The sequence below is a fragment of the Pelophylax lessonae genome, assembly GCF_965119305.1.
Source record: "Pelophylax lessonae genome assembly, chromosome: 1".
Taxonomy (NCBI): domain Eukaryota; kingdom Metazoa; phylum Chordata; class Amphibia; order Anura; family Ranidae; genus Pelophylax; species Pelophylax lessonae.
This window is the reverse complement of record NC_138768.1, coordinates 123,899,014-123,925,077: the sequence shown is the minus strand read 5'-3', so window position 1 is coordinate 123,925,077 and position 26,064 is coordinate 123,899,014. Positions and strand designations below refer to the sequence as shown.

The 26,064-nt window shown below is 45.4% G+C and overlaps 1 protein-coding gene across 1 annotated transcript in view; it reads left to right on the top strand.

The window, feature by feature from the left end:
- Positions 1–21,058, top strand: part of JMY (junction mediating and regulatory protein, p53 cofactor) — a 179,537-nt gene extending 158,479 nt beyond the window's left edge. Inside the window, exons 10-11 of the mRNA XM_082243203.1 lie at positions 837–1,150; positions 20,730–21,058. Of these exons, the coding sequence (XP_082099329.1) occupies positions 837–1,144 (308 nt within the window). The 3' untranslated portion in view covers positions 1,145–1,150; positions 20,730–21,058. The remainder of the gene's footprint in view (positions 1–836; positions 1,151–20,729) is intronic.
- The last annotated feature ends 5,006 nt before the right edge of the window (positions 21,059–26,064 follow it).

Genomic DNA, 26,064 nt, shown 5'->3' with positions numbered 1-26,064 from the left:
CTTCCACAAGCAGTCGTATCAGCAGGGAGCATCGATCGTTTCAAAAACCTATTAGATGGGCACCTTAAAGACCACAACATACAGGGGTATACAATGTACGGTTCACAGCAAACACACACATCATAGGTTGAACTGAGGGACTGATGTCTTTTTTCAACCTCACTAACTATGTAACCATGTAACCACATGGTCGTGATCTTTCCCCAGCTCTGTGACGTCAGCCAACAGCGGGCTTTGACCTGCTCTTGGAAGATAGCAGATTTCAGGAGTGCAGAACGAACTGGGACTCTTGCATACCATGTGGAAGCAGTAATGTATCTCTACACTACTGCTGAGCCAGGGCGCTCCAACCAGTGAGGAGGGGAGTACGTGCTTTACTGATTGCAATACTATAGGTCTGACTCACTAAGGGGGGGGGGTTGCAAGATCTCTGCAGTGAGACCACTACTTTCCCGCTCTGCAGTATGCTGGCATTTTTATTTAGGCTGTTGCTGCTAAGACAATGATCTGTAAGACATTGAACACTTTTTTGGAATGATGTAGCTATGTTAAACTGAATGTTTAATTGGGTTTTAAGGCTTGAAGTCATTCATCCTTTGCATCGTTTAATAAGGCAGAGGTTTCCAACCCTTCTTATAATCTACATTCAGAGATAATAGGTGGCGATAAGTCACTTCGCTTTGAAACTGTAGCATGTGAAGTGATTTAGAGTGGGTTTGTTTTCTTTGCACTAATTTCAGTTCATTCCACAAACCAAAACTATTTCAAGTTGCCGCCTTTAAAATGCCAGTCTACAATCACATTACTACTAGCATTAATTCATGTGTCTTTTCTAGTGAGCTCACCAATGGATGAAGTTTTGGCTTCCTTAAAACGTGGAAGTTTTCATCTGAAAAAAGTGGAGCAAAGGACGCTGGCACCTTGCCCTGATGAAGATGACAGCAATAATATATTGGCACAAATCAGGAAGGGGGTGAAATTGAAGAAGGTGCAAAAAGATGTTTTAAGAGAATCTTTCACACTTTTGAGTGACACGGACCCGCTGACACGCAGCATTCATGAAGCACTTAGACGAATTAAAGAGGCTTCGCCTGAATCGGAGGATGAAGAAGAGAGTTTGCCTTGCACAGACTGGGAAAATTAGCTGGTGGTAATAAGTTCTTTTAATATTTTATTTGGGTATTTATTAATTATTTTTATAATTTGTGACACTGGTGGCTTAAGATTTCAAGAGATAATTTAGACTAAAATTTTACATCTAAGAATGGTTTTCTGACTGCAGAATAATTACAGTAAATAGAACGTTTAGCCCCGGTTCACACTAGGGCGACCTGTGAGGCGACCTGGTCGCCTCACAGGTCGCCGCAGGTCGCCTCCCATAGGAAAGCTGCGGACCCGTTCTAATAGGAGCGACACAAGTCGCTCCGACCTAGAAAAAGGGTCCGGAGCTTCTTTGGGGCGACCAGGAGGCGACCGCCATAGACTTCAATGTTATGAAGTCCGTGGCGGCCGCTCCGAGGTCGCGGCGCGCTGCTCGCACCGCGATCTCGGAGGTCGCCCCTGCAAGTAGCGTCGCTCATATGTGAACCGGCGCTAAAAAGGTCAGTTTAGCTTTACTAATATTGCCTAAGATTGAGGTAAAGCAGAACAAAACCCTCTGATCTTGGCAGCCAAGGAAGCTGCCATCTTAGCATCTGTTAACACAAGCAGCTGTGACTATGTAATCCTTCATGGCATGCCTTTAATGTAACTGTTTTTGGAAGCCGTTAAATCAATGGGTTTAATTCCGCTTTAGAGCCGGTTCACACTGAGGCGATCCGACTCTGCACGACTTGGGGAGGCGACTTGTCAGTCCCGTGCACCACGACTTCGGAGCGACTTGCAGGGACTTCACATAATGGAAGTCTATGCAAGTCGCTCCGAGGTCGCCCCAAAGTAGTACAGGACCCTTTTTCTAAGTCGGAGTGACTTGTGTCGCTCCTATTAGAACGGGTCCTGTACTACTCAATGGACCGCGACCGAGCGCGACTTGTCAGGCTGACAAGTCTCCTGACAAGTCACGCTAGTCTGAATGGGCTCTGAAGGGGTGAGAAGCTCCTTAGGTCACACAATTGCTACATTGTTATAAGCTTTATGTCATGCCTAAATCATGTTTCCCAGTTCATGAGTGTACATACCCTCTTTCCCCCGAAGGTAAGACATCCGCCCGAAAATAAGACCTCCACGATAATGAGGCCTCCCCTGAACATAAGGTCTCCCCGATAATAAGGCCCCCCGAAGCTTCCGCAACTCTGGACCGTAGCGGCGGGCGCCGCCGCGCAGCTCACTGTTGGCCGCAGCGCAGCCGGAGCAGACAGGAAGTGCGAGGTCTCTTTTAATCAGAGAGCCCGCGCCGCCGCCAGGACAAGCTGCCGCCGGCTGCTCGCTCTGCCTTGATGGAGTCTGGCTGACTGCAATTAGAGACAGTGAGTCGCGTGGGGCAGAAGTCGGGCACATTTTGTGGACACACACGGGGGATTGAGGTAGGGGGGAAATGTCTGATAAAGGGGTGGGGTGGATGTCTGGTGAAGGTGTCCACTGGCACAGGGGTGGGGGGAGTGGGATCACTTAAAATGACACAAGAGGATGAGGGGGCAATCAAAATGACACAGGAGGATCAGAAGGGGGGGGGGTATCAAAATGACACAGGAGGATGTAATTTGCTGGTTTGTGATGACAACTACTATCGTACCGTATATAGGTAATACATTTTCTTTTTTTTTTTTGTTCAACAATAAATGTGTACCGTATTCTTCTTCATGGAAAAATAAGACATCCCCTGAAAATAAGACCTAGCACATCTTTGGGAGCACAAATTAATATAAGACACGGACTTATTTTCGGGGGGAAACAGGGTATCTGTAATAAAAATGGAGCCTTTTAGGTGAAAGGAGTGCAGATAACTAAGGCGCTAATTTATTACGAAGAGTGGATATCACTAGCTGCTCTATGTTGTATTGTACTTTATACTGTGAACCTTCCCATTCATAGAAATGGGGCTATGGTGTGTGACATCAAGGAGTTTTTTTCTGCTTAAGGGAAAAACCATTATTGAAGTCCATATAAAAAAAATGTAATATACTGCAGTTTACAGGTCTGTAAATATGGTGACTGCATTTGTTTTGATTTTTTTAGGCAAAGAAAATTGTCATTAAAGTACAGAAATTATCTGTTAATCACGTTGGCTTCCTTACATTATTATTATTATTATATAGGATTTATATAGCGCCGACAGTTTACACAGCGCTTTACAACTTGAGGGTAGATGGTACAAATACAATACACTTTAATACAGTAGGAATCAGAGGGCCCTGCTCATTACATGTGATCTTCTGTAAAATACTTTTCTCTTGCGTCCTCCGACAGTCGCCGCCCACTCACAAGTCTTCACCAATGGGTATTGACCTTTGCTCCGCAGGAATAGCTAGGCACAAGATTTGTTAGTAACAAAAGCTTTTAGCATAGACACACCCCTAGGGGCTGTCCCCTTAGTCAATACCTCCCTGCACCAGCATTCCCAACTCAGTTTGATCTTGCCTAGCTAAGGAGTAGCAGGCTTTCCTGTGCTGGGGCTTCAGTCTCAGCCTTCTACCCTTTTTTTGATTTTATTTCAAGTATTTTTTCTTTCTCTACTAGCTGTTATTTTGTCATCTTTAGTTTAGGGTTCTTCGGATGAAGATGATCATGCGGAGCTGGGTCTCGGACTGGCCGCCCTGGATCCCAGGGCTGAGGGCCAGATGGATCCCCAGCCTGCCATCGAGCGTTCAGCTATGGTTCGCCCTGGCGCCATGAACGACCCATCCCTGTTCGCTGCAGGGATGCTGCCTGTGAGGTGGCTACTTTTTGGCGGGCCGCGCTTGTTCGAGCACATGTCGGCGCCATTTTCTTGTAGCCTCGATCCCTCAGCCGAGCGGCCATTTTTGCGGAGCCTTCATAGGCTATATAAGTCAGCCGGTTATTGCATCACTTCCTCTTCTCTGGGACAGCGATCGGTGGCAGCAGCCTGTTTGTGCTCTCTCCAGGTTTTTCCTTCATTGTCCTTGTCATTCCTTGCTCGGTGTTCTCTATCTCTGTGGGATCGGTGCATGCAGTAGTGTACGATGGGCTGCGCTCGCCGTGGTGTTAAAGGGACAGTACCCCTTTTTTCCTTTCTTTGCTGTGGGCATGGATTCTCAGGATAGCAAGTTTCCCCCCGCCCTGGTGGGGGACCAGGGGGCTGCTGCACCCCCCGAGGGGGCTGATCTGGCCACGGTAGTGGCGTCATTGGTGTCTCAGGTGCATATGCTGATGGCTGAATGATCCGCAAAAAGGGCCAGGTTATCCATTTCCTCTGATTCAGAGGGCAATGTGGCTGCTGTGGCTGGCGTGCCCTTCTCAGGGTCTCGCTCATCTCTGGACCTCATGGGGTCTGAGGGGGAGGCGGAGGTGGAAGGGGTTGATGCTTCTCCCCCTGGCTCGCCTGAAGAGCTTGCACTCATGAATAAGCTGATTGCCTCCATTAAGGATACTTTGCACTTGGAGGATGAACCCACTCCTCCTGCTAGGGTGTCCTCCTTTGGGACGCAAAGGACCCGCAAATCAGCGCAGGTTTTTCCCTGCCCTGCTGAATTTCACCATACGATTAATGAGCAGTGGCGCAATTTAAGGAAGCCCTTTACAGTGCCGAATAAGTTTAAACTGCTTTATCCATTTGCGCCATCCACCGACGAGCGTTGGTGTGTGGCGCCTCAGGTGAATCACGCGGTAGCCGTTTTAAACAAAGCTACTGCGATTCCTTCTGAGGATACCCCGGTTTTCCGGGACCCTACGGACAGGATGTTGGAGTCTCTTGTCCGTCATGCCTATATGGTTGCTGGTTCTATGCTAAAACCTATTTTTGCTTCGGTTATGGCGGCCCAGGCGGTTGCCGATAGGACGAAGGTGCTCAGGCGCACCCTGGTGGCTGATTCGGCTCCGCCTACCACATTGGCCATGGTGGATCAAATCCATCAAGGCGTCATGTACTTGTGTGATGCGGACTTGAATTTAGCTCCTTTGGCTGCACGCCTGTCTGGCGTGGCGGTGCTCAACCGTCGCCTGATATGGCTGAAGAATTGGTCAGTGGACCAATCTTCTCGCAAGACGTTGGCGGATTTTCCCTACGTGGGGTCTCGCCTTTTTAGGCGAGGCTTTGGATACTCTGATTAAGGGTGTTACTGGGGGCAAGAGTACTCTCTTACCCCAGAACCCCAAACACAAATCTTTCCGTGGCAAACGGAATCCCTCGTTTAGGCCCTCCCAGGGGTCCTTTCGTGCCTTTCGGTCACAATCCAAGGGCAAGCCCTTCAAGGGCCAGGGCTCTCAGAAGAAGCCGTGGGCGGGTAAGCAAAAATCCGGCCAGTCCGGTTCGACAACCCACGCCAGTTCCGCCTGAAGGGGCGCCCTCACCCGTTTCTGGGGTGGGGGGACGTCTGCGCGGTTTCCTCCAACCTTGGCTGATCCGCATTCAGGACAGATGGGTTCAGGAAATCATTCGATCTGGTTACAAGATCGAATTTCTCGGCCGGCGGGCAGATTTTTTCCCTCAAATCTTCAGCTGTCTCCGGAAGCGTTTGCGGGATCTGCACCTGGCGGTGCGGGCCCAAGGAGTGGTGGTTCCGGTGCCTCATCGGGACAGATTTCGGGGGTTTTACTCCAATCTGTTCACTGTGCCCAGAAAGGAGGGCAAGGTGCGTCCGATTCTGGATTGAAAGCTCTGAACCACTTTGTGCGGGTTCGCAAGTTCCGCTTGGAATCCCTGCGCTCAGTGGTGGCTGCCCTGAGTCCGGGGGAGTTCATGGCCTCCATCGATCTGAAGGATGCGTACCTACACATCCCCATCTTCGAGGGTCATCAACGGTACCTTCGATTCGCCATTGCGGAGGAACACTACCAATTCGTGGCGTTACCTTTCGGTCTCGCTTCGGCTCCGCGGGTTTTTACCAAGGTGCTGGCGCCGGTCCTGGCCCTGTTGCGGGCACAGGGCATTGCGGTCTTGGGGTATCTGGACGATCTCCTCATACGGTCAAATGCCAGCCAGAGCCTGATGGCCGACCTGTCCACCACGGTGCAGACGCTGCAAGAGTTTGGTTGGACTATAAACTTTCCGAAGTCGACTCTGTGTCCTTCGGTTCGCCTTCCCTATTTGGGGATGGTTCTGGACTCTGTTCAGGCGAAGGTTTTCCTTCCGGAGGAAAAACTCCGGACGCTTCAGGACGAGGTCTGGGCCCTCAGGGACAACCAAAGCTCGTCCCTCCGGACATGCATGAGATGTCTGGGGTTGATGGTCTCAGCCTTCCAGGCGATTCCCTTTGCCCAGTTTCACACGCGAGGTCTCCAGGCGGAGATTCTGGCCCAGTGGGACGGGTGTCCGCAGTCCTTGGATCTGTTATGGACGGTAGTCACCACGGACGCCAGCCTGTCGGGCTGGGGTGGTGTTCTGGGCGTTTTGTCCGCCCAGGGGACTTGGTCGGAGGAGGAATCCTCTCTTCCGATCAACATTCTGGAATTGCGTGCGATAAAGCTTTGCCTTCGACATTGGTCGGAACGGCTTCGGAACCGTCCAGTTCGGGTTCAGACGGACAATGCCACCGCGGTGGCCTACATCAACCATCAAGGGGGCACCAGGAGTGCCCGAGCGGCTCGGGAAGTGGCCAACATTCGGTCTTGGGCCGAGACGCACGTCCCGGCGATATCGGCAGTTCACATTCCGGGGGTGGAGAACTGGCAGGCGGATTATCTGAGTCGCCAGACCCTGGACCAGGGAGAATGGTCCCTTCACCCGGATGTTTTCCAGATGTTGTGCGCGAAGTGGGGTTCCCCAGATGTGGACCTGTTCGCGTCTCGTCTAAACAACAAGGTGGAAAGGTTCGTGGCAAGGATGCGCAATCCTCAGGCAGACGCCTCAGACGCGTTAGTGGCGCCCTGGCATCAGTATCGTCTGATGTATGCCTTTCCCCCGATTCAGCTGCTGTCCAGGCTCCTTCGCAGGTTAGCCTCGGAACCGCATATGGTGATTCTGGTGGCACCGGACTGGCCTCGCCGGTCTTGGTACGCAGACCTCGTAAATCTGGCAGTCGACGCTCCGTGGCGCCTGCCGCTTCGAGAAGACCTTCTGTCTCAAGGGCCGATATTCCATCCTGCTTTACAGTCGCTGGCTTTAACGGCCTGGCTGTTGAAAGCCAGGTCCTGAAGGACAGAGGTCTCTCCCCTGAGGTCATTCCCACTTTGATCAAGGCTAGAAAAGCCTCTTCGGGAAAGATTTACTACCGTACTTGGAAAGCATACTTTGCCTGGTGTGAGTCCAGGGGGTTTTCCCCTCGCTCTTTCTCGGTGTCCAGAGTGTTGGCTTTCCTCCAAACTGGAGTGGACCAGCGTTTTGCGTTGGGCACGATTAAGGGCCAGATTACTGCGCTGGCCGTTCTTTTTCAGCGCCCTGTGGCGTCAAACTCGTTGATCCGCACCTTTGTGCAAGGGGTGCGCCATTTGGCCCCTCCACGGAGGGAGCCTTTGCCTCCGTGGGACTTGAACCTGGTTCTGTCCGCATTGCAACATGCTCCCTTTGAAAAGATCAGGGAGATCTCGTTGCCTCTGTTGTCCAAAAAGGTGACCTTTTTGGTGGCGATCACGTCGGCTCGCAGGGTGTCGGAGCTGGCGGCTTTGTCCTGCAGCTCTCCCTACTTGGTGATCCACAAGGATAAGGTGGTCCTGCGACCTAACCCGTCCTTTCTGCCGAAAGTGATCTCGGATTTTCACCTTAATAAAGAAATTATCTTGCCTTCGCTCTGCGTGAAGCCGAAGCATCCTAAGGAGGTTGCCTTACATTCCTTGGATGTTGTCCGGGCGATCAGGGTTTACCTGTCGTCCACTAAGCCTTTTCGCAAGTCGGATTCCCTCTTTGTCCTTCCAGAGGGACCTCGGAAGGGCATGGCGACGTCGGCCGCGACGATCGCCAAATGGATTAGACAAACCATTGTGCAGGCCTATGCCTTGAAGGGGAGGGTTCCTCCCTTCCCTGTAAAAGCGCACTCTACCAGGTCTTTGAGTACGTCTTGGGCTTTCCGGCATCAGGCTTCTGTGGCCCAGGTGTGTAAGGCGGCGACTTGGTCGTCCGTTCACACCTTCTCGAGGTTCTATAAGGTGGATGTTCAGGCATCGGCCAATGCCTCCTTTGGCCGTAAAGTTCTCAGTGCGGCAGTGCCTTAGGGACCCTTGTTTTTGGGTCCTTGGCCATTGGGGTGTTTTACCCCTGGGTTACTTGTTTTTTCCTGGGTTGTTGCTCCTGTTGAGCACGTTTTTCCTGTTGCCCAGTTGGTTCTCTTACTGTGCGTAAGGTTCCTTTCTCTGATGTGGGTTCTGCGTTGCTTTTTCTGCGGCTGCGTCTCCCACCCCTCAGGTCTACACTGCTTTGGGACATCCCATTGGTGAAGACTTGAGTGGGCGGCGACTGTCGGAGGACGTAAGAGAAAACTGAATTTTTGTAAAATCTTACCGTAAAATTCCTTTCTCTGAGTCCTCCAACAGTCGCCGCCCCCCGCCCCTCTTTTGGGGTTTTTGTGTACTCTTACTGCTATGCTACCAAACTGAGTTGGGAATGCTGGTGCAGGGAGGTATTGACTAAGGGGACAGCCCCTAGGGGTGTGTCTATGCTAAAAGCTTTTGTTACTAACAAATCTTGTGCCTAGCTACTCCTGCGGAGCAAAGGTCAATACCCATTGGTGAAGACTTGTGAGTGGGCGGCGACTGTCGGAGGACTCAGAGAAAGGAATTTTACGGTAAGATTTTACAAAAATTCCGTTATTTCCCTCTCCCCCCTGGAATTGCAATAGAATTCATTAAGAAAAAGGGTACATTTGTATACAATTAATAAAGTTTAGGTAAGGAAAAATAATTAAGACACACCCACCCTCTTCATAGCTACCCCTGACCAGAATTATATGAAAATACCTACAGCTGTGGTCAAAAGTTTTGAGCATTAAACCAATATTATTTTCAGAAAGTCTGCTGCTTCAGTGTTTTTGGGTATTTTTGTCAGATGTTACTATGGTATACTGAAGTTTAATTACAAGCATTTCAGAAGTGTCAAAGGTTTTTTTTTCACGATAACATTGTTTATGCAAAGAGTCCATATTTTGGAGGTTTGGCCCTTCTTTTTCCAGACCTCTGCAATTTGCCCTGGCATGCTATGCTGTTAATCAACTTCTGGGCCACATCCTGACTGATAACAGCCCATTCTTGCCTAATCAATGCTTTTAGGTTTTTTTTTTTTTTTTTTTTTTTAGAATTGTGGGGTGTTTTTTGTTCACTCGTCTCTTGAGGATTGACCACGAGTGCTCAATGGGATTAAGGTATGAAGAGATTCCTTGCCACGGACCCAAATTTTTGATGTTTTGTTCCCCAAGCCACTTAGTTATCACTTTTGCCTTATGGCAAGGTGCTCCATCATTCCGGAAAAGGCATTGTTTGTCACAAACTGTTCTTGGATGGTTGGGAGAGGTTGCCCTCAGAGGATGTTTTTGTACCATTCTTTATTCATGGCGGTGTTCTTAGGCAAAATTGTGAGTGACCCCACTCCCTTGGCGGAGCAGCAACCCCACACATGAATTGTCTCAGAATGCTTTACTGTTGGCATGACACAAGACTGATGGTGGTGCTCATCTTTTCTTCTTCTGACAAGGTTTTTTATTTGCTGCCTTTTCTTGACACTAGGCCAGCCTCCAAAAGTCTTCTCACTGTGCATGCAGATGCACTCACACTCATGCCATTTCTGAGCAAGCTCTGCACTGGTGGTGCACTGATTCCACAGCTGAATCAACTGCAGGAGATGGTTCTGGCACTTGCTGGACTTTCCTGGGTGCCCTGAAGTCACCTTCAATAATACAGTGGAAATGTTTTTATGGGATTAAGTTAATTTTCAGGGCAAAGGGGGACTTTGCAAATAATTGCAATTCATCTGATCACTCGTTATAACATTCTGGGGTATATGCAAATTGATATCATAAGAGGCAGCAGACTTTGAAAATTTATATTTGTGTAATTCCCAAAACTTTTGGCCACAGCTGTAGTGTCTGAGCTATAGTTGTGAACGTGTCTTCAGATTCAGGTACAAAAACTCTATGAAAGTTAAAGGCCACCTGTGGGCAACATTTTTTTTTTTTTTCCTATGCAGTGGGGCTATGCCCAGATTGTATGGGTTAACTGCTTGTTTTGTCCAAGGACAGCCAGAAAGCTATATACTCACCTAAACCTCCGCTCCAGCAGAAAATGGCTCTCCCCCACGATCCAGCGGTGGACTGTTCCTTACATGAGGATGTGATGATGTCAGGAACAGTCAACCGAACAAGACTTCTAGACCACAGGGGGGGCAGGAGCTGCAGGGACCGGTCTTGTGCTGGGAGGATCGGAGGATTAGGTAAGTATATCTCTGCTATCCTCTCCCCTTGAAAAAATCGAGCAGTTAACCTGCAGTGAGGGCAGAGGCGCTGCATGGGACAAAATAGATATTGCACAGAATTCAGCTTTACATCTTTGTGCATGTGCGAAAACGTTGGAAATGGATGCTTCACACAAAATTATTGTTAGTGTCTCAACAAACATGAGGGCAAAGTTCATTATGATTATGCCTTTTCACTAAGTTCACATCTTTAGGACAAACATATATACATACATCACGTACAAGCGGATTACACAACACAAGTTCGGTATCGCCGCACGCTGGATTTGGAAGAATATTTCTGGGGCCATCACATGCGATTCACCTAAAACTAATAAGCTGTAATTTTTGGTATCATAATTTGTCCCCGCTTTGTGGGCACAAACAATGTTCAGGCTTGACATATTAATCTGTCTACTCAACAGAATCTCATATTTTATATTTTACCAAACAATTGGGGATTATATTGCATTTGTGTGCTCTAAAATTACCGTATTTATCGACGTATAACACAGACAGGCGTATAACACACACCCTTATTTTATGAGGGAAGTTTCGGGAAAAAAACTTACATTATAAATGAACAACTTTGAAGCAAAATAGGGGTCAGTGCCCATCAATGCAGCCTTATCATTGACCATCATTGAAGCCTGATCTGTGCCCATCATTGCAGCCTTGCCATTGCCCATCATTGCAGCCTGATCTGTGCCTGATTATACAGAGGGATCTCCTGTTTACTCCATGCTCACCGCTCGTAGTCTCACACAGTCCCATCTTCTTGGCCAGCTCTTAGGATAGACATCACATGTCGCGACATTGAACCAGTGTTATACACATCGTAAGAGGCGGGACTGTGTGTGGCTGCGAGTACACAGGAGATCCTGGCTTTGTGTGATGTGCCCCACCCCCTTCCCCTTAATATCAGCGTATAACACGCACATACGATTTGTCCCCTATCTGCAGGGGGAAGAAGAGCATGTTATACGCCGATAAATACAGTAGTTTTATTGTATTTTTTACTGCAAATATAGGTTTCATAAGCTGCTTCGCAATGTTACGTGACTTAAACATTTACCATCTTTTTATTCTACACATCCTCTGCTTTCAGAAAATGCCTAATGTTTTGGGGGGGTTAAAGTGAAACTTTACCCATAACTTGATAAAGAACATACATTCCACATTAATAATTATGCTACCAAATTAGTGTGTGCTTTAACTTGCCTCCAGCATTGCTCCTGTTTATGCTTGCTGGAGGCTGTCATTTTGCTGAAGCTCAGAGCCCCTGAACAGCAGTAAATCCTAAAGCGGAACTAAACCCATCTATTTTAAGTTTCAAAAAAGTTAATTCCTGGAATTCTGCGATTGCTAACTGTCACATTTCCTCATGTCCTCAACCAAACTGTCAAATCATCAAATGGCTGGTGCCATAACTGATCACATGTGCAGCATCATGGCAGTTGCAGATCAAACAGAAGCAGCTTCCTTGGCTGTAAAGGATAGGAGGTTTAATTCTTGCTTCAAGGCTGTCAAACTCAGCATGTTCAGCAACTGAACATGTGCGGAGCAGGGTGAGACAGTGTATTACTGTATTTTTTTACTGTGTACACACTTATTTTTAATGTATTACATAGCTGTACCTGCAAAAAGGGCCAACCTGAAGTGATCTAGCAGGACTTCATTTTCTGACTAAAGTTCCACTTTAATTCTGCTGTAGAGCTATCAGTCGATCGGCCTCTACAAACTCAGCAGTGCCTAAAAGAGAGCAACTGAGCTTGAGCAGGGTGAATCCGCGTATTACTGGATTTTCAAGTGGTTGTAAACTCTCACATATAGCCAGGGAAGTGACTGTCTCAGGTGATACACGTAGATTAAACAAATCCTCCTAAATTAGTTGTACCTGTTTATCTACAGTCACCTTTCCCCTATAGACATTAAAAGTGCAGAAATTACACAAGCTTTCTCAGCTCTGAAAAGCAGAGGGCGGAGAGCTGAAGTTATCAGTGTGAAGAGCTCTGAGAGATGATTGGAGGGAAGAGACACACCCCCTTTTACACCAAAACAGAGTTGAGACTGTCAATCTCCTGGAACTCCTGATGTGGAAATGTAACAAACGACCAGGCAATAATTTCCACAAAAAAAAAAAACCCAGGAGGGTTTTATTAAGAGCTGCAGCTGGGAACAAATTCATTATTTGTTTTAAGAAAGAAAGGCACGCAAGCCTTCTTATAACCATTTGTGACCATAGAATTACATGTGGTACAAAATGATTGGTTGCTATCGTCTACGTCATTGTAACTAACCATAAATCTGACACCTGTCATACAACCAGACAAACTAATTAATTCCCACAATTCCTATATGTTTGTTCAAATAATTTATAACTGTTTTTGTCTATAACTTTACTCATTTAAAATACATGTGTATGGCACCCATGTATACAGTATATTACCCAGTCCTGTTAAATCAAACCCTTGTTTTGGTAAGACTTCACCAACTCAAGGATAACCTATATACGACTTTGGGAAAACAAACTCGCAATCGCCCCACCTTATGTGTTAAATGTTTTATAGTTTTTAACCATAGTCCCATATATGTGTATTCATATATTGGTTGCATGTATAGGCAGTTGGGCACTATTATGATTATGTATGTGTGTGTGTGTGTGTGTATAAATATATATGTGTGTGTGTGTGTGTATAGATATTACACACACAGTATCTCACAAAAGCGAGTACACCCCTCACATTTCTCACATTTTTGTAAATATCTTATTATATCTTTTCATGTGACAACACTGAATAAATGACACTTTGCTACAATGTAAAGTAATTAGTATACAGCTCTTATAACAGTGTAAATTTGCTGTCCCCTCAAAATAACTCAACACATAGCCATTAATGTCTAAACCGCTGGCAACAGAAGTGAGTATACCCCTAGGTCAAATTGGCCCAAATTAGCCATTTTCCCTCCCCTGTGTCATGTGACCCGTTAGTGTTACAAGGTCTCAGGTGTGAATGCGGAGCAGGTATAATAAATTTGGTGCTATCGCGCTCACACCAGTCACTGGAAGTTCAACATGGCAACTCATGGCAAACAAATCTCTGAGGATCTTAATAAAATAAATTTTGCTCTACATAAAGATGCCTACACTATAAGAAGATTGCCAAGACCCTGAAACTGAGCTGCAGCACGGTGGCCAAGACCATACAGCAGTTTACGAGGACAGGTTTCAGAGGTTGTCTTTGGGAAAAAGTGCTGCCAGCATTGCTGCAGAGGTTGAATGGGGGGGGGGGGGGTCAGCCTGTCAGCCTGTTAGCCTGTCAGCCTGTGAGTGCTCAGACCATACGCTGCACACTGCATCAAATTGGTCTGCATGGCTGTCTTCCCAGAAGGAAGCCTCTAATAAAGATGATGCACAAGAAAGCCTGCAAACAGTTTGCTGAAGACAATCAGACTAAGGACTTGGATTACTGGAACCATGTCATGTGGTCTGAGACCAATATAAACTTATTTGGTTCAGATGGGGTCAAGCGTGTGTGGTGGCAACCAGGTGAGGAGTACAAAGACAAGTGTGTCTTTCCTACAGTCAAGCATGGTGGTGGGAGTGTGATGGTCTGAGGCTGCATGAATGCTGCACTGGGGAGCTACAGTTCATTGAGGGAACCATGAATGCCAACATGTACTGTGACATACTGAAGCAGAGCATGAACGCCTCTCTTTGGAGACTGGGCAGCAAGTCAGTATTCCAACATAACGACCCCAAACACACCTACAAGATGACCACTGCCTTGCTAAAGAAGCTGTGGGTAAAAGTAATTGAGTATTGAGCATCTGTGGGGCATCCTCAAACAGAAGGTGGAGGAGCGCAAGGTCTCTAACATCCACCAGCTCCTTGATGTCATCATGGAGAAGTGAAAGAGGACTCCAGTGGCAACCTGTGAAGCTCTGGTGAACTCCATGCCCAAGAGGGTTAAGGCAGTGCTGGAAAATAATGGTGGTCACACAAAGTATTGACACTTTGGGCCCAATTTGTAAATTTTAACTTAGGTGTGTACTCACTTTTGTTGCCAGCAGTTTTGACATTAATGGCTGTGTGTTAGGGTATTTTGAGGGGACATCAAATTTATACTGTCATACAAGCCGTACACTCACTACTTTACATTGTAGCAAAGTGTAATTTCTTCAGTGTTGACACATGAAAAGATAGAATAAAATATTTTCAAAAATGTGAGGGGTATACTCACTTTTGTGATATACTGTACATCTTTGTATTCTCTTATTTAAATGTATTTCCAACGTTTTCGTTAGGACACAAGCAGACCTCTTGACCCTGTCAAACTTAACTTATGCACATAGCTTTCCCATATTCCACACATTTATTTTAAAACCAGCAGTATGGGAAGTTTTATTACTTTTCTTGTCAAATGTGGTTTTATTACCTTAAAGGATTGTTAGCTTATCAGGCTATATCTCAACTGCTGTCTAAATGGTTTCTTTCTACGCAGCAGTCAAGAATTCAACTTGAAATAAGGTTTCCTTTATTATAAATAGTATAATATGAACTTCTATAAAATAATAACTTTTGCTTAATATTGAACTAATAATATTGCTAATTCCACTACTTTGACAATAATAATATAATTATGAATTTCTCTGTCATTTATCGACAGACGCAGTGCTCCTTAAATCATACCTAGTGGTCCTCCTTAAAACCCTCACTGAGCTGGGCTTCCCCCACTCCTTCCCCCCCCCCCCCCTGTCTGGACCTGGAGTCTGGTGGGGGTCCCAGGGCAGAGGATGCAGCAGAGACACCTGGGGTCTCCCCCGCTATCCCCACTCTGTAAGGGTCCTGGGATAGTGTGTGTCCTGCCCAGGTAGTCTGGAGGGGTCCCAGTGTAGGAGACCCTTAGGTGCATGCCCAGCTGTTTAGTGTGGGTATAGTGCAGGGGGGTCCCTGTGCAGAGTTCACAGCAGAGAACCATGTTTCCTACCTTGGGGGGGGGGGGGGTAGCGTTGCAGAGGGTGCAGGAAAGATCCTAGCAGCATGCTTCAGCTGATGGGGGTCATTTTCCCTTAGTCTGGCTGGACTCCGGTTGGCATCCATGTTTGTGTAGCGGAAGATGTCACGGGGATGCTGGAGGACTGAGGCCTTATGGAGATGCTGAAACTCCTCCTCTTCCTCCTTAGTTTCCTCTTCCTGTGCCCGGACATATGAACAAGGATATCGTCCATGTGTTCCAATTCTCGGCGCTCCTCCGGTCGGTAGGGTGAGTCTTTGGGGGTCCCTGTTATCTCTCTCTCTCTGCTGATAGGTACCCTGGGCCTTAGGGGGATCCTTTTAGTGGTGCCAAAATTATTTTTTTTGTACTGCAAGATATTCCTTTTCTTAAGAAGCCTCAGGGTCACATCTCCCCCCTTCTGACCCCCTCATGGTGGTGGCAGGTCCCTCGGAACCCCAGCTTCCCATAGTTGCACTGAGGGCGGTCCTGCAGTCTTTAGTGTCCCGGGTTAAAGTGGTGTGTGGGCAAAGGCATAGAAAGAAGCGTCCCTCGCCTTCCCCTGCTCAGTCTATCTCATCTGACTGAGCCTGATGCCGCCGTGGACGTGGCCCGTCCAGGGGGGCTTAATATCACACCCCAAGATCAATCCAATAGTGAGGATGAACCCTCCGTGGTCGCAGCAGCGAATGAAAAAATGCTGGTAAATGCACTTATCAGTGCAGTACGTGAGACTTTAAAAATGGAGGATGCGGCTTATGTAGCCACAGACGTGGCTGTGTTGTTTGGTACGCATAAGTCACTTCACACTCCAAAGGCGTTTCCTCGTGTGCCTTGATTTGACAGGTTTTACTGTAAGAATTGGGAACAACCAAAATTGCCGTTTGTGGCCTTAAACGTTTTGCTGTACGTTACCCTTTTGAGGAGTCACTTTTAAACAAGTGGACTAGTCCGCCAGTGCTGGACCCTCCTGTTTCCAGGTTGAGTAAAGCAACCATGATCCCAGTAAAGGAATCCCTGTCCTTTAAGGACCCGGCTGACAAGAAAGCAGAGGCTGTGGCATGCAGCATGTTTACTATGGCTGGTTTGGCATTCTGGCCAGTCTTTGCCTCAGCTCTGGTGTCTCAGACCCTAACTGAATGGGCCAAGCTTTTGCACCAGGGCCTTGGGTGTGAGCAGGTCCCCGCTGCTTATGTTGGTTTAGCGGACCAGTTGGTCCATGGGCTGCAATTTATTTGTGATGCAGCTTTGGATACAGCTCCTGTGCTGTCCAAATTTTCTGTTTCAACGGTGGTGATTAGGCGCGTGCTGTGGCTTAAGAATTGGCCTACCAAGCCTATAAGAAAGCTCTCATTGATCTGCCCTTTCAAGGCGATCGCCTGTTTGGGGCTACTTTGGATGACATCATTAAGGGTATAACGGGGTGGTGAAGAGTATCTTCCTTTCACAATCCAGGAAAGGGAGGGAGCCTCGTCGCAGATGGGGGTCCTCCTTCTCAACACATAGAAAATTATTTTGTGCTTCTGGGACAGGGAATAAAGATAATCAATCTTTTAAATCTTCCTTGGGAGGTTCCAAGCAACCTTGGTCTGGTAAGCCTAGAGCTAGCTTCTCTGGACCCGCAGACAAGACCACTTAAGCATGAAGGTCTGCCCTCACCCATTATTGGGGTGGGGGGACATCCTCGCTGGTTTCCGGCCCCCTGGATTTCTTTGGTGAGCGTCAAGGAGATCCGCAAAATCCTGCAAAGGTTCAGGTGATGTCCGAACTACCTAAGGTTCCCCCTTTCCCTATCCAGGGAATTTAATTATCTAGGTCTGATTTTTAATTCTGACCAGGGTGGTCCTTTCTCTGGGCAAATTTCAGGAGCTACAGGCCTTATCTGTTGTCTTGCTGTCACACAGACTAGGGCTGCACGATATTGGGGAAAAAAGTACATTGCGATATTTGGTTTTCAACTATATATATATATATTGCGATATTTCTCTGGGTGGAATGCAGAAGACACTGACAGTGTGGATTAGGCAGAGTCAGGACTCACAGTGGTGGTAGGAGGTAGAAGAACATCCTTGCACCCAGTGCCAGCTCCGCATACACAGCGTTCCGGACAGTCTCCGGAGGAGGGATCAGTGAGCAAAGCTCAGCTCTCCACCAGGGGATCCGCCACACTTGTAGAACTTCTCCCGCCCGGACAGCCCGAGCCTTGTGTCGGAGCCGGAGTGTAGAGGAAGCGGGCTGAGTGAAGTGTCCCAGCAGTAGTACAGTAGCAGCCTTTGTCCCCCGGTGCTCCTCCGCCATGCTCCGGATGTCTCTCCCCCTCTCCTGCTGCTTTGCACTGTAGCGCTCTGCAGCCTCTCTGCCGCCATGCAATCCAGCTCTGCCTCTTAGTCTCCAGCCGACCATTACTCCGCCCTGCTCCGCCCATTGTCTTTCCATCAAATCTATTTACAAAACATTACAGCCTGATCCCGCCCCCGATGCAGCCAGGAGAGTAATGGTTGGCTGGATACTGGAGGCAAAGCTGGGAGGGCTGGATTGCATCGGGCTGGAGGGGCGGAGTTCCGATCACAGCCGAAAGCAAAACGGATGTGTCGGCTGCCAGCACTGTGAGTACTCCTCCTCCCCCCGAGTCCCGACTTCCCCCTGCCTCCCTGCCTATGCTAAATATCATGTCTTCGGCGATATGAATATCGCCCACGCCCGCAGAATGATGGTCGATATCACATCGACTATCGTTCAGCCCTAACACAGACAGTTCTCTCTCCCGATTTCCTACAGGTCTTGAGTCTGGTGGTATCCACCTTCAAAACAGTTCTGTTTGCACAGTGCTACATGCAGCTCCCTTAGCAGGTTCAGCTCCACAGGATACTGAGGTTCGTGGCGTGATCACAGGTTCCTCTGGCAGTCGCCATAGGCGTCCAAGGGCCTCGATTAGGCCAACCTCATCCCCTGCTCAGGTTTCTTCCGCAATTCCTGCGAGGAATCAAGGGCAAGTTCCTTGGGGGCTTTGTCCCAAGGGCTAATCTACCATCCTGCTTTAGTCGCTGGTTTTTATGGCTTAGCTATTGAAAGCCAGGTACTGAGGGATAGAGGTTTGTCTGGAGCAGTGATCCCTACTATGGTGAAGGCGAGGAAGCTGTCTTCCAGCAAGATATACCATTGTACGTGGAAAGCGTAAGTTTCTTGGTGTGAGTCGATTGGCGCTCCTCATTGATCCGTTTCTGTGGCTCGGGTCTTAACCTTTCTTCAAAGGGGCATTGATCAGAAGTTGGCCCCGAGTACCATCAAGGGCCTTGGCAATCTTCTTTCAGCAACCCCTAGCCAAGCACTCTTTAGTTCGTACCTTTATTCAGGGGGTTTGACATATGGCTCCACCTGTACGGTCTCTTTTTCCGGCATAGGATTTAAATTTAGTTCTTTCAGTTCTCCAGAAACCTCCATTTGAGAATATGCGGGAGATTCCCTTGCCTACGTTATCCCAGAATGTGGCATTCTTGGTGGCTATTACCTCGGCCCGCAGGATATCAGAGTTGGCGGCATTATCCTGTCGCAGTCTCTATTTGGTGGTCCATAGGGATAAAGTGGTTCTTTTTCCCTGTCCATCATTCCTGCCCAAAGTTGTCTCTGACTTCCATTTGAAGGAGGACATTGTGTTGCTATCCTTGTGTCCCAAGCCAGCTCATCCTAAGGAATTTGCTTTGCATACTTTGGATGTGGTTTGTGCAATTCGGGTGCATCTGGCAGCTATGAGTCCTTTTGGTGGTCAGACTCTCTTTTTTTTGTGGTTACGGACGGACCAAGAAAAGGGCTGTCCGATTCTTCTGCTACCATCTCCAGATGGATCAGACAGACGGTGACTCAGGCCTATTCCAATAAAGGTCAGGTTCCAACTTACCCTGTCACGGCGCACTGTACTCGGGCACTGAGTGCTTCTTGGGCCTTCCGACATCTGGCTTCAATATCGCAAGTTTGCAAAGTGGTCACTTGGTCGTCCGTGCATACCTTCACAAAATTCTATAAGGTAGATACTTTGGAATCTGCAGATGCTTCTTTTGGCCGCAACATTTTGCAGGCTGCTGTTTAAGAGGGGCTGTTCCCGCTTGAGGGGTGTTTTTCTTTAAACCTTTATTTTCCAGACTGGGCTCCTGTGACCCAGTTAAGGCTCCTGTGTCCTGGTTAAGGACTCTTATGTTTAGCCTTGGGTTATTTTCCCCACCTTTTTCCTTTTGGTACTGCTTTTGGACATCCCAATACTTATGATTTATGGAGTGCTGTGTCCGTCGAACGAAAGAGTAATTGGGATTTTTGTACTTACCGTAAAATCCATTTCTCTGAGTTCGATGGACACAGCACCCACCCCTCTATGGAGTTCTGATACTTCTAATACTGCTTGCTACTAAACAGATTACCTAGAGCAGAGAGGGGGGTTATATACCAGCTGAGGACTGCCCATGGGCATAGCCAGGTTTTTTTTGTTCTGCCTAGTCCTACTCCTGGAGGAGGCAATATAACCCACTAGTTATGATTTATGGAGCGCTGTGTCCGTCAAACTCAGAGAAATGGATTTTACCGTAATTACAAAAATCACATTATCTTAATTATTGATAACAATTATAATAGCATATGCAAAATTATTAATTATTATATGTAATACATGGGTTAATATGAAATCCTACAACACTCCCTCCCCTGTTGCCATTTTTCTCCTGGTGTCAGGAAACCATGTCAGAAGTGATTTATGCTGATAGCAGAGGAAAGAAGCAACAGACAGAAATTACTCTTAGTGCTCTTGATTGAGACAAGTATCTGAGACTAGAGCAGGGATATGCTAACTGTGGCCCTCCAGATGTTGCAAAACTACAAGTTCCATGAGGCATAGCAAGTCGCTGACAGCCACAGGCATGACACCCAGAGGCAGAGGCATGATGGGACTTGTAGTTTAACAACAGCTAGAGGGCCACAGTTTGCATATCCCTGCTATAGAGGGATATGCTTTGTTCGTATTCCTTGACTGAGGTTTACGACCACTTTAAACAGTATAGGCACTTATTTTAATGTTTTACGTAGCTATTCCTGCAAAAGGGGCCAGCCTGAAGTGATCTAGCAGAATTTTCTGACTGAATCATCAGTCCTAAAATGTGCATCTAAACATGGTTAAGCCAGTGTTACTTTATTGGTAATAGAAGCTGCTTACATCTAACCTATTGAACATATTGTGTGATATCTTTTTTTGCATTGAATAGGTTCTTGGCGGACATTACTGTATTGCAGCAGAGTGGAGGTGATAATTTTTGCTGCCACAAGATGAAGAAAAGCCTACAAGGAGGAAGAAACAAATCCTTCTGGTATATAACTAGAGGAATCTCTGCAGTTTAGAAAATTATAGTTACCGCTGAAGCAACCCACCAGTATACTTACAGTTTAGAAGCCAGATGGATTTCATGAGCCCTCCGCTGCTTCCAGAAGCACTTTTCCATTTAGCTTGGTGGCCAGTTAACAGTTTGCATTTTTTTTTCTTTTATTATTACTATTATGGCAAACACTATTGTATTATTAGTGAAGTTGTAGTTAATGAAGGACATCTATGAAATTCTAATCACTGGATGCACTGAATCTGATCGCTTGAAGAAGAGTGAATGGAACTGACCTCTTTGCAGCAGCAGTATCAGACACTGTATTACCCAACTGTAGACTGTCCTTTGTTTACTAACTATGTAGGATTCAAGGGAATGCTTTGAGGTTAATATGACCCAAGATTTCTTTGAAGAGAAGGCCAATATCAAGAGTCAAGTATAACTCAAGTAGTTGGAAATTCATTTAATGTGTCTCAATGGGATATTTACACTTAACCTCCAACTAGCTGGCCACTGCAGATAGCATGTGTTCATTGTCTACAAGACTGCCAGACTTTCATCACCGTCTGGTTGATTACCATTCTTTTTAACCAATAGCTGCTCACGTTTGCTATAATAATAATAATCTTTTTACTACATGATGTGTATTAGGGGGCAGTGCATCATTTTACAAATTCCTATATATATTTTTTCCATTTTTACGATTTGATTGCTTTTATTGTTTGTCTTAATTATTTTATGCAATATCATTTTGACTTCCTTTCAGTGTTCTGAAGGAAAATGCAAAACATATTTATATATTGATCAGAAAACGTAGTATTATTTTCTGTGTGCATAGTTCTTTATTATGGTTGCTTTAAACTTTGCATGTGATTTTTAGTTTTGGGAAGTTATTCTAACAAGAGGACCAGCAAGTCATCTGATTTTATTTACACTGTCTGGCCATTAAGTAAAAGATTCCGACTTAAATATATATCTAAAAAGAAGACTTTCTGCTTATTTTTGATAGAAGAGGCTGGTCTTGCTATATTGGCTGAACTTCTGGTTTGCTGGCATGAGATACTTTAAAAATTTCAGCGTAGGCGTCTTGTTTTAGAATATTGCATGTACAGTTCCAGTTTGGCGGTATGAGGACCAACAATTTTTCTTAACTTGTCTCCCTCTGCACTGTACAAAACCCTACGCGTTCTTTCGTGTTTATCACTATGTTATAGGGTCCTATGAAAGCACCAAAACCTTTACTTTTATCATAATGCAATATTTGTATTGTCCTTGGTTGGACAATCCCAGGAGCCAGGTAATCAAAATTACAAGCAGTGTCTACAGTTTTCATTTGTGTCTTTTGGTATTGATGGAAGAATGTTCCCGGCCCCTGTTCGGTTGTCATACACAATCAAAACTTTCATTCTTAGACTTTTATACCATAATGCTCCTTAAGTGACTGATTAATGCTGTGCATGTTAGGATTCATTTGTGTGGCTGATTTTTATTTTTGATCTTGAGTTCAACCATAATTCACAGATTTCCTAACTTAGACATGCTGCCTGTTATAGACCATAAACATCAAAAAATGTTTGGAATTGGTTATCGGTAGACAAGGTTTTTCAGCTAGGTCAGGAAATCATTACAACCAATATCTCCTCTTTGATCAGTAATATAACTACTTTTGCAACTTCAAAGTGACAGGATTATATGTTACATTTATCAGATGATCATCATATTTATACAATGTTAGTCCGTATTTGGTTCCCTTTGCACTGCCTGCTGGCTCCTGCCTTGGAGTAAATAGCTGCTGAATTGTATATTGTGTTGCCTATTGTATACATCAAGGGTGGTGCATCCATGTTTAGTATTGGATGTGATTGAAGGTGCCACATCTAACACAGCCAAGCCTTTTGCATAAACAAGTATAAGGAAAGAACAGTGTCTGTGTTATACGTAGCAACCTATTCTACTTTTTCTTTCCTTCAATTTTTATACATGTACAAACCATGAACTATGTGTTTGTAAAGTGGTCATATGTGGCATTGCTTCAACATATTTTTTGCTTTTGTGGTCGGCGTCTTGTTAATCTTCTTGTATCAAAGATATAAATCTTTGCCGGGTCAGGCGGTAGTTGGATTTGGTTCCTCTTTCACTTGTATGACCCAGAAGTGCAGCCTTATGAATTTTTACTGTCCTTTACCAACCTTTTATATTTAGGTTCTGGTGGTTTACTTGAGAATTGAGGAATTGTGCAGTGGAATACTTGCCTTGGGTAGATGTAAGCATTGTAGCTAAATTATCTTTTTTATTTCTTTGTGTATCTATATTGGAGTCATACCTGTATTGTTTAGTTAATCACTTAGATAACTTTTGGCATGATATTTCCAAAGCATAACCTATGCAAGAATACATTTTTATAGAGTCAAAATGCTAGCTCAGCACCGTGTATGCTGTGGGAAGTGAAGCCCTTGTGGTATACTGTAAACTACGGTAATTCCTATGTTTGGAGCATGAAAATGTAGACCCTCTTTCATTCTGATGGGCCATTGTGTTTTACAGTGTAAGTTCTCTTTTCTGCATGGCCCTTGTAGAGGGCTCATAGGAAGTACTCTTAGACTCCCGCTTCAGGAAGTGCAAAATTCATTATAAAGCAGATATCCTAAAATCTTTCACTAGAATAAAGCCATCATGTTCAATCTTTTGCCTAGCTTGATCATTGTGGAAATGTTTAGTGGCGCTTGGAAAGCCATAGACTTCAAGGCAGTCACGAGCATTAAATGATCGACCTCTTGCGATGGCAACATGCTCCAATTATGGCTGTAATCTTTGCGGTGCATATGTTTTTAAAGGGATCCATGGACTTCTTTTGTTTGTGTTGCAATTCTGTTGGCTGCTGTGTGGCCAACATTACTGCACTTTCCTAAAGCCGGCCATACATTACACAATTTGCTTTTACAATTTTCCTTTAGATTTACCAAAACCATATAATATGAGGTCAAACCTAAACACTTTCAATTTGTATGCAATCAGGAAGACACTACATAGTTTAAGGTAGATCTAAAAGAAATGAAATAAGAAAATTGTATAATGTATGGCCAGTTTAAGTTTTCCTTGGCTGATAAGAAAACCAGCACAGCACTGGATCAATTTTCTCCTCCGCCAAAGAGTCAGCAAGCACTTTGCACTTCTCAAACGTAGCACAACTAATCCATCTGCATTTGGAAGCAATTTTATGCTTTCTAATTTTTCACTGTGAAAAATAAAAAATTACCTTTTTGATTCCTTTTTAAGGGATAGTTATTTTTTAAGTAAAAATTTTAGATATTATGGGTACTTAAGTTCTCCACCACTTCAGAACAAAAGATATCTAATAAAGTACTTCTACTTTGAGAGAATACCTTGCTTCTTTAGCTTATTTTTGCACCTTAATTTTAGGGAAAAAAATGTTAGAATATTTGTGCCTTTTAAAAATGCATGCAGGATTCGTATTTATTTTGCAGTACCCTTAAACAACGCACACTATTACACTATTACGTCATTACTGCATTGTATGCCAACTAGTTTTTAAATCAGACTTTACTGGTACCATAGTGGAACGACCGCAAGAAGTTATAAAAGTATATAATGTTTATTGCAAAATACTAAAATATTACATAAAACCTTAGAGCAACAATCTAATATGCAATGTCGGCCATAATTTACTTTAACAAGTGAACTTTGCTGTGTGATGACAGAGGCTGTCACATTTCCCATATACCAGCTTCCTCGGGGCATCCTTATCTTGACAGCAAAGAATTGGCCTATTCAAAAGAAAAGTCCATCATACATAATACAGTGTTTTGATATGAGCAACATCTTATACTTGCTGTGTCAACTTACACATCACATCAAGAGTGTAGTTGCCTTGGTGTAGGCACAACACTTGTGTGGCTTAGTGGTGTGGCTGATTAAACCATTGGTATGAAGGAAACAATGTTTAAACCTATATGTAAATAACATGACATAATCAAAATCTAAACAAAAATTATTAAACCAAGAATGCACCAAGAGCACACTACTTACTCAAGTGCCTCGCTCTATCCTATAGGGGAGGCGTTATTAAAGTTATGTTCCTCTAGCCACAGCCAGAATCGGCCATGAACAACCTGCAACAGTATTCCATGAGTTAGAGACCATATGATATAATAGGAAAATGTATAGCCACTAAGCCAGCATATAGATATCATTAATACAAGTTACCTGTAATCACAGTATATACCCAGTTTTTTCTCCAGAGAGTAATCTTCCCAAATTTAGGGGCATTAGATCATTCCTCCAGTAAGTATACTACAACTAGCCAATATAGGACCACTTACAAAGCACAATATATAGAATATAAAGATTTCCCCCCCCCCCAAAAAAAGCAAAAAGGGTTCTAAGCTGCACACTGATACAGAACACGCTCACCTTCAGCCAAGCCTCACCTCTATTCCACCTATCTCCGTATAAAGCCCATTTGAAGCCAAAGTAATAAAATTAATTAACCAATTAGGTGTATTAAGCCTGCACCAAATTGCCACAACCAGTGATGTCTGCCAATATTCCCTGTATCAAGCCAATCCGATGTGGGGAGGGCTGAGTGCCAACCACTGACTATTTCCGCAGATGGAGCGACGTAATATCGTCTTCTCATGTGCCCTCTTACGTTCACCGCGGCTATCCAATCAGCCACTGCGCCGGAGTACGCCGTTCGTGAATGCCCAAGCACGCAGCCAACATAGCACCACGTAAGGGGAAAAAAACCACCAATCACGGCTAAGAGCTGCACACCGAGTCACATCGCATATGAACAGTAAAGCACACATCCACTGGGATACAATTCAGGCCACTGAGACGCCCCAACAGCCCTCCCATCACTCCCACACCAAAAACAAATAGTATGGCAGAGGGTATCCCCTGCTTCCACCACCTCAAGGCAGACCTCCCTGGGTAGGTTTGAAATCACAGCTTCTTGCTATCCTACCTCGAGCATTGTTACCTTACAAGGGACCCTTATTGAACACTAAACCATATATAGTATGTACTCCATGCCTAACACTAAACGATCACCAACGTAAACAGATACCAAGCGATATGTATTAAATACTGAGGACACCTTTATGCAATCATAGCATTCTTTATGTATATAGCAGATTAGTTTGTAGCCTTAAGACATTACAATAATAAAAATACACAAAACAACACAATAAAAATTCAAATC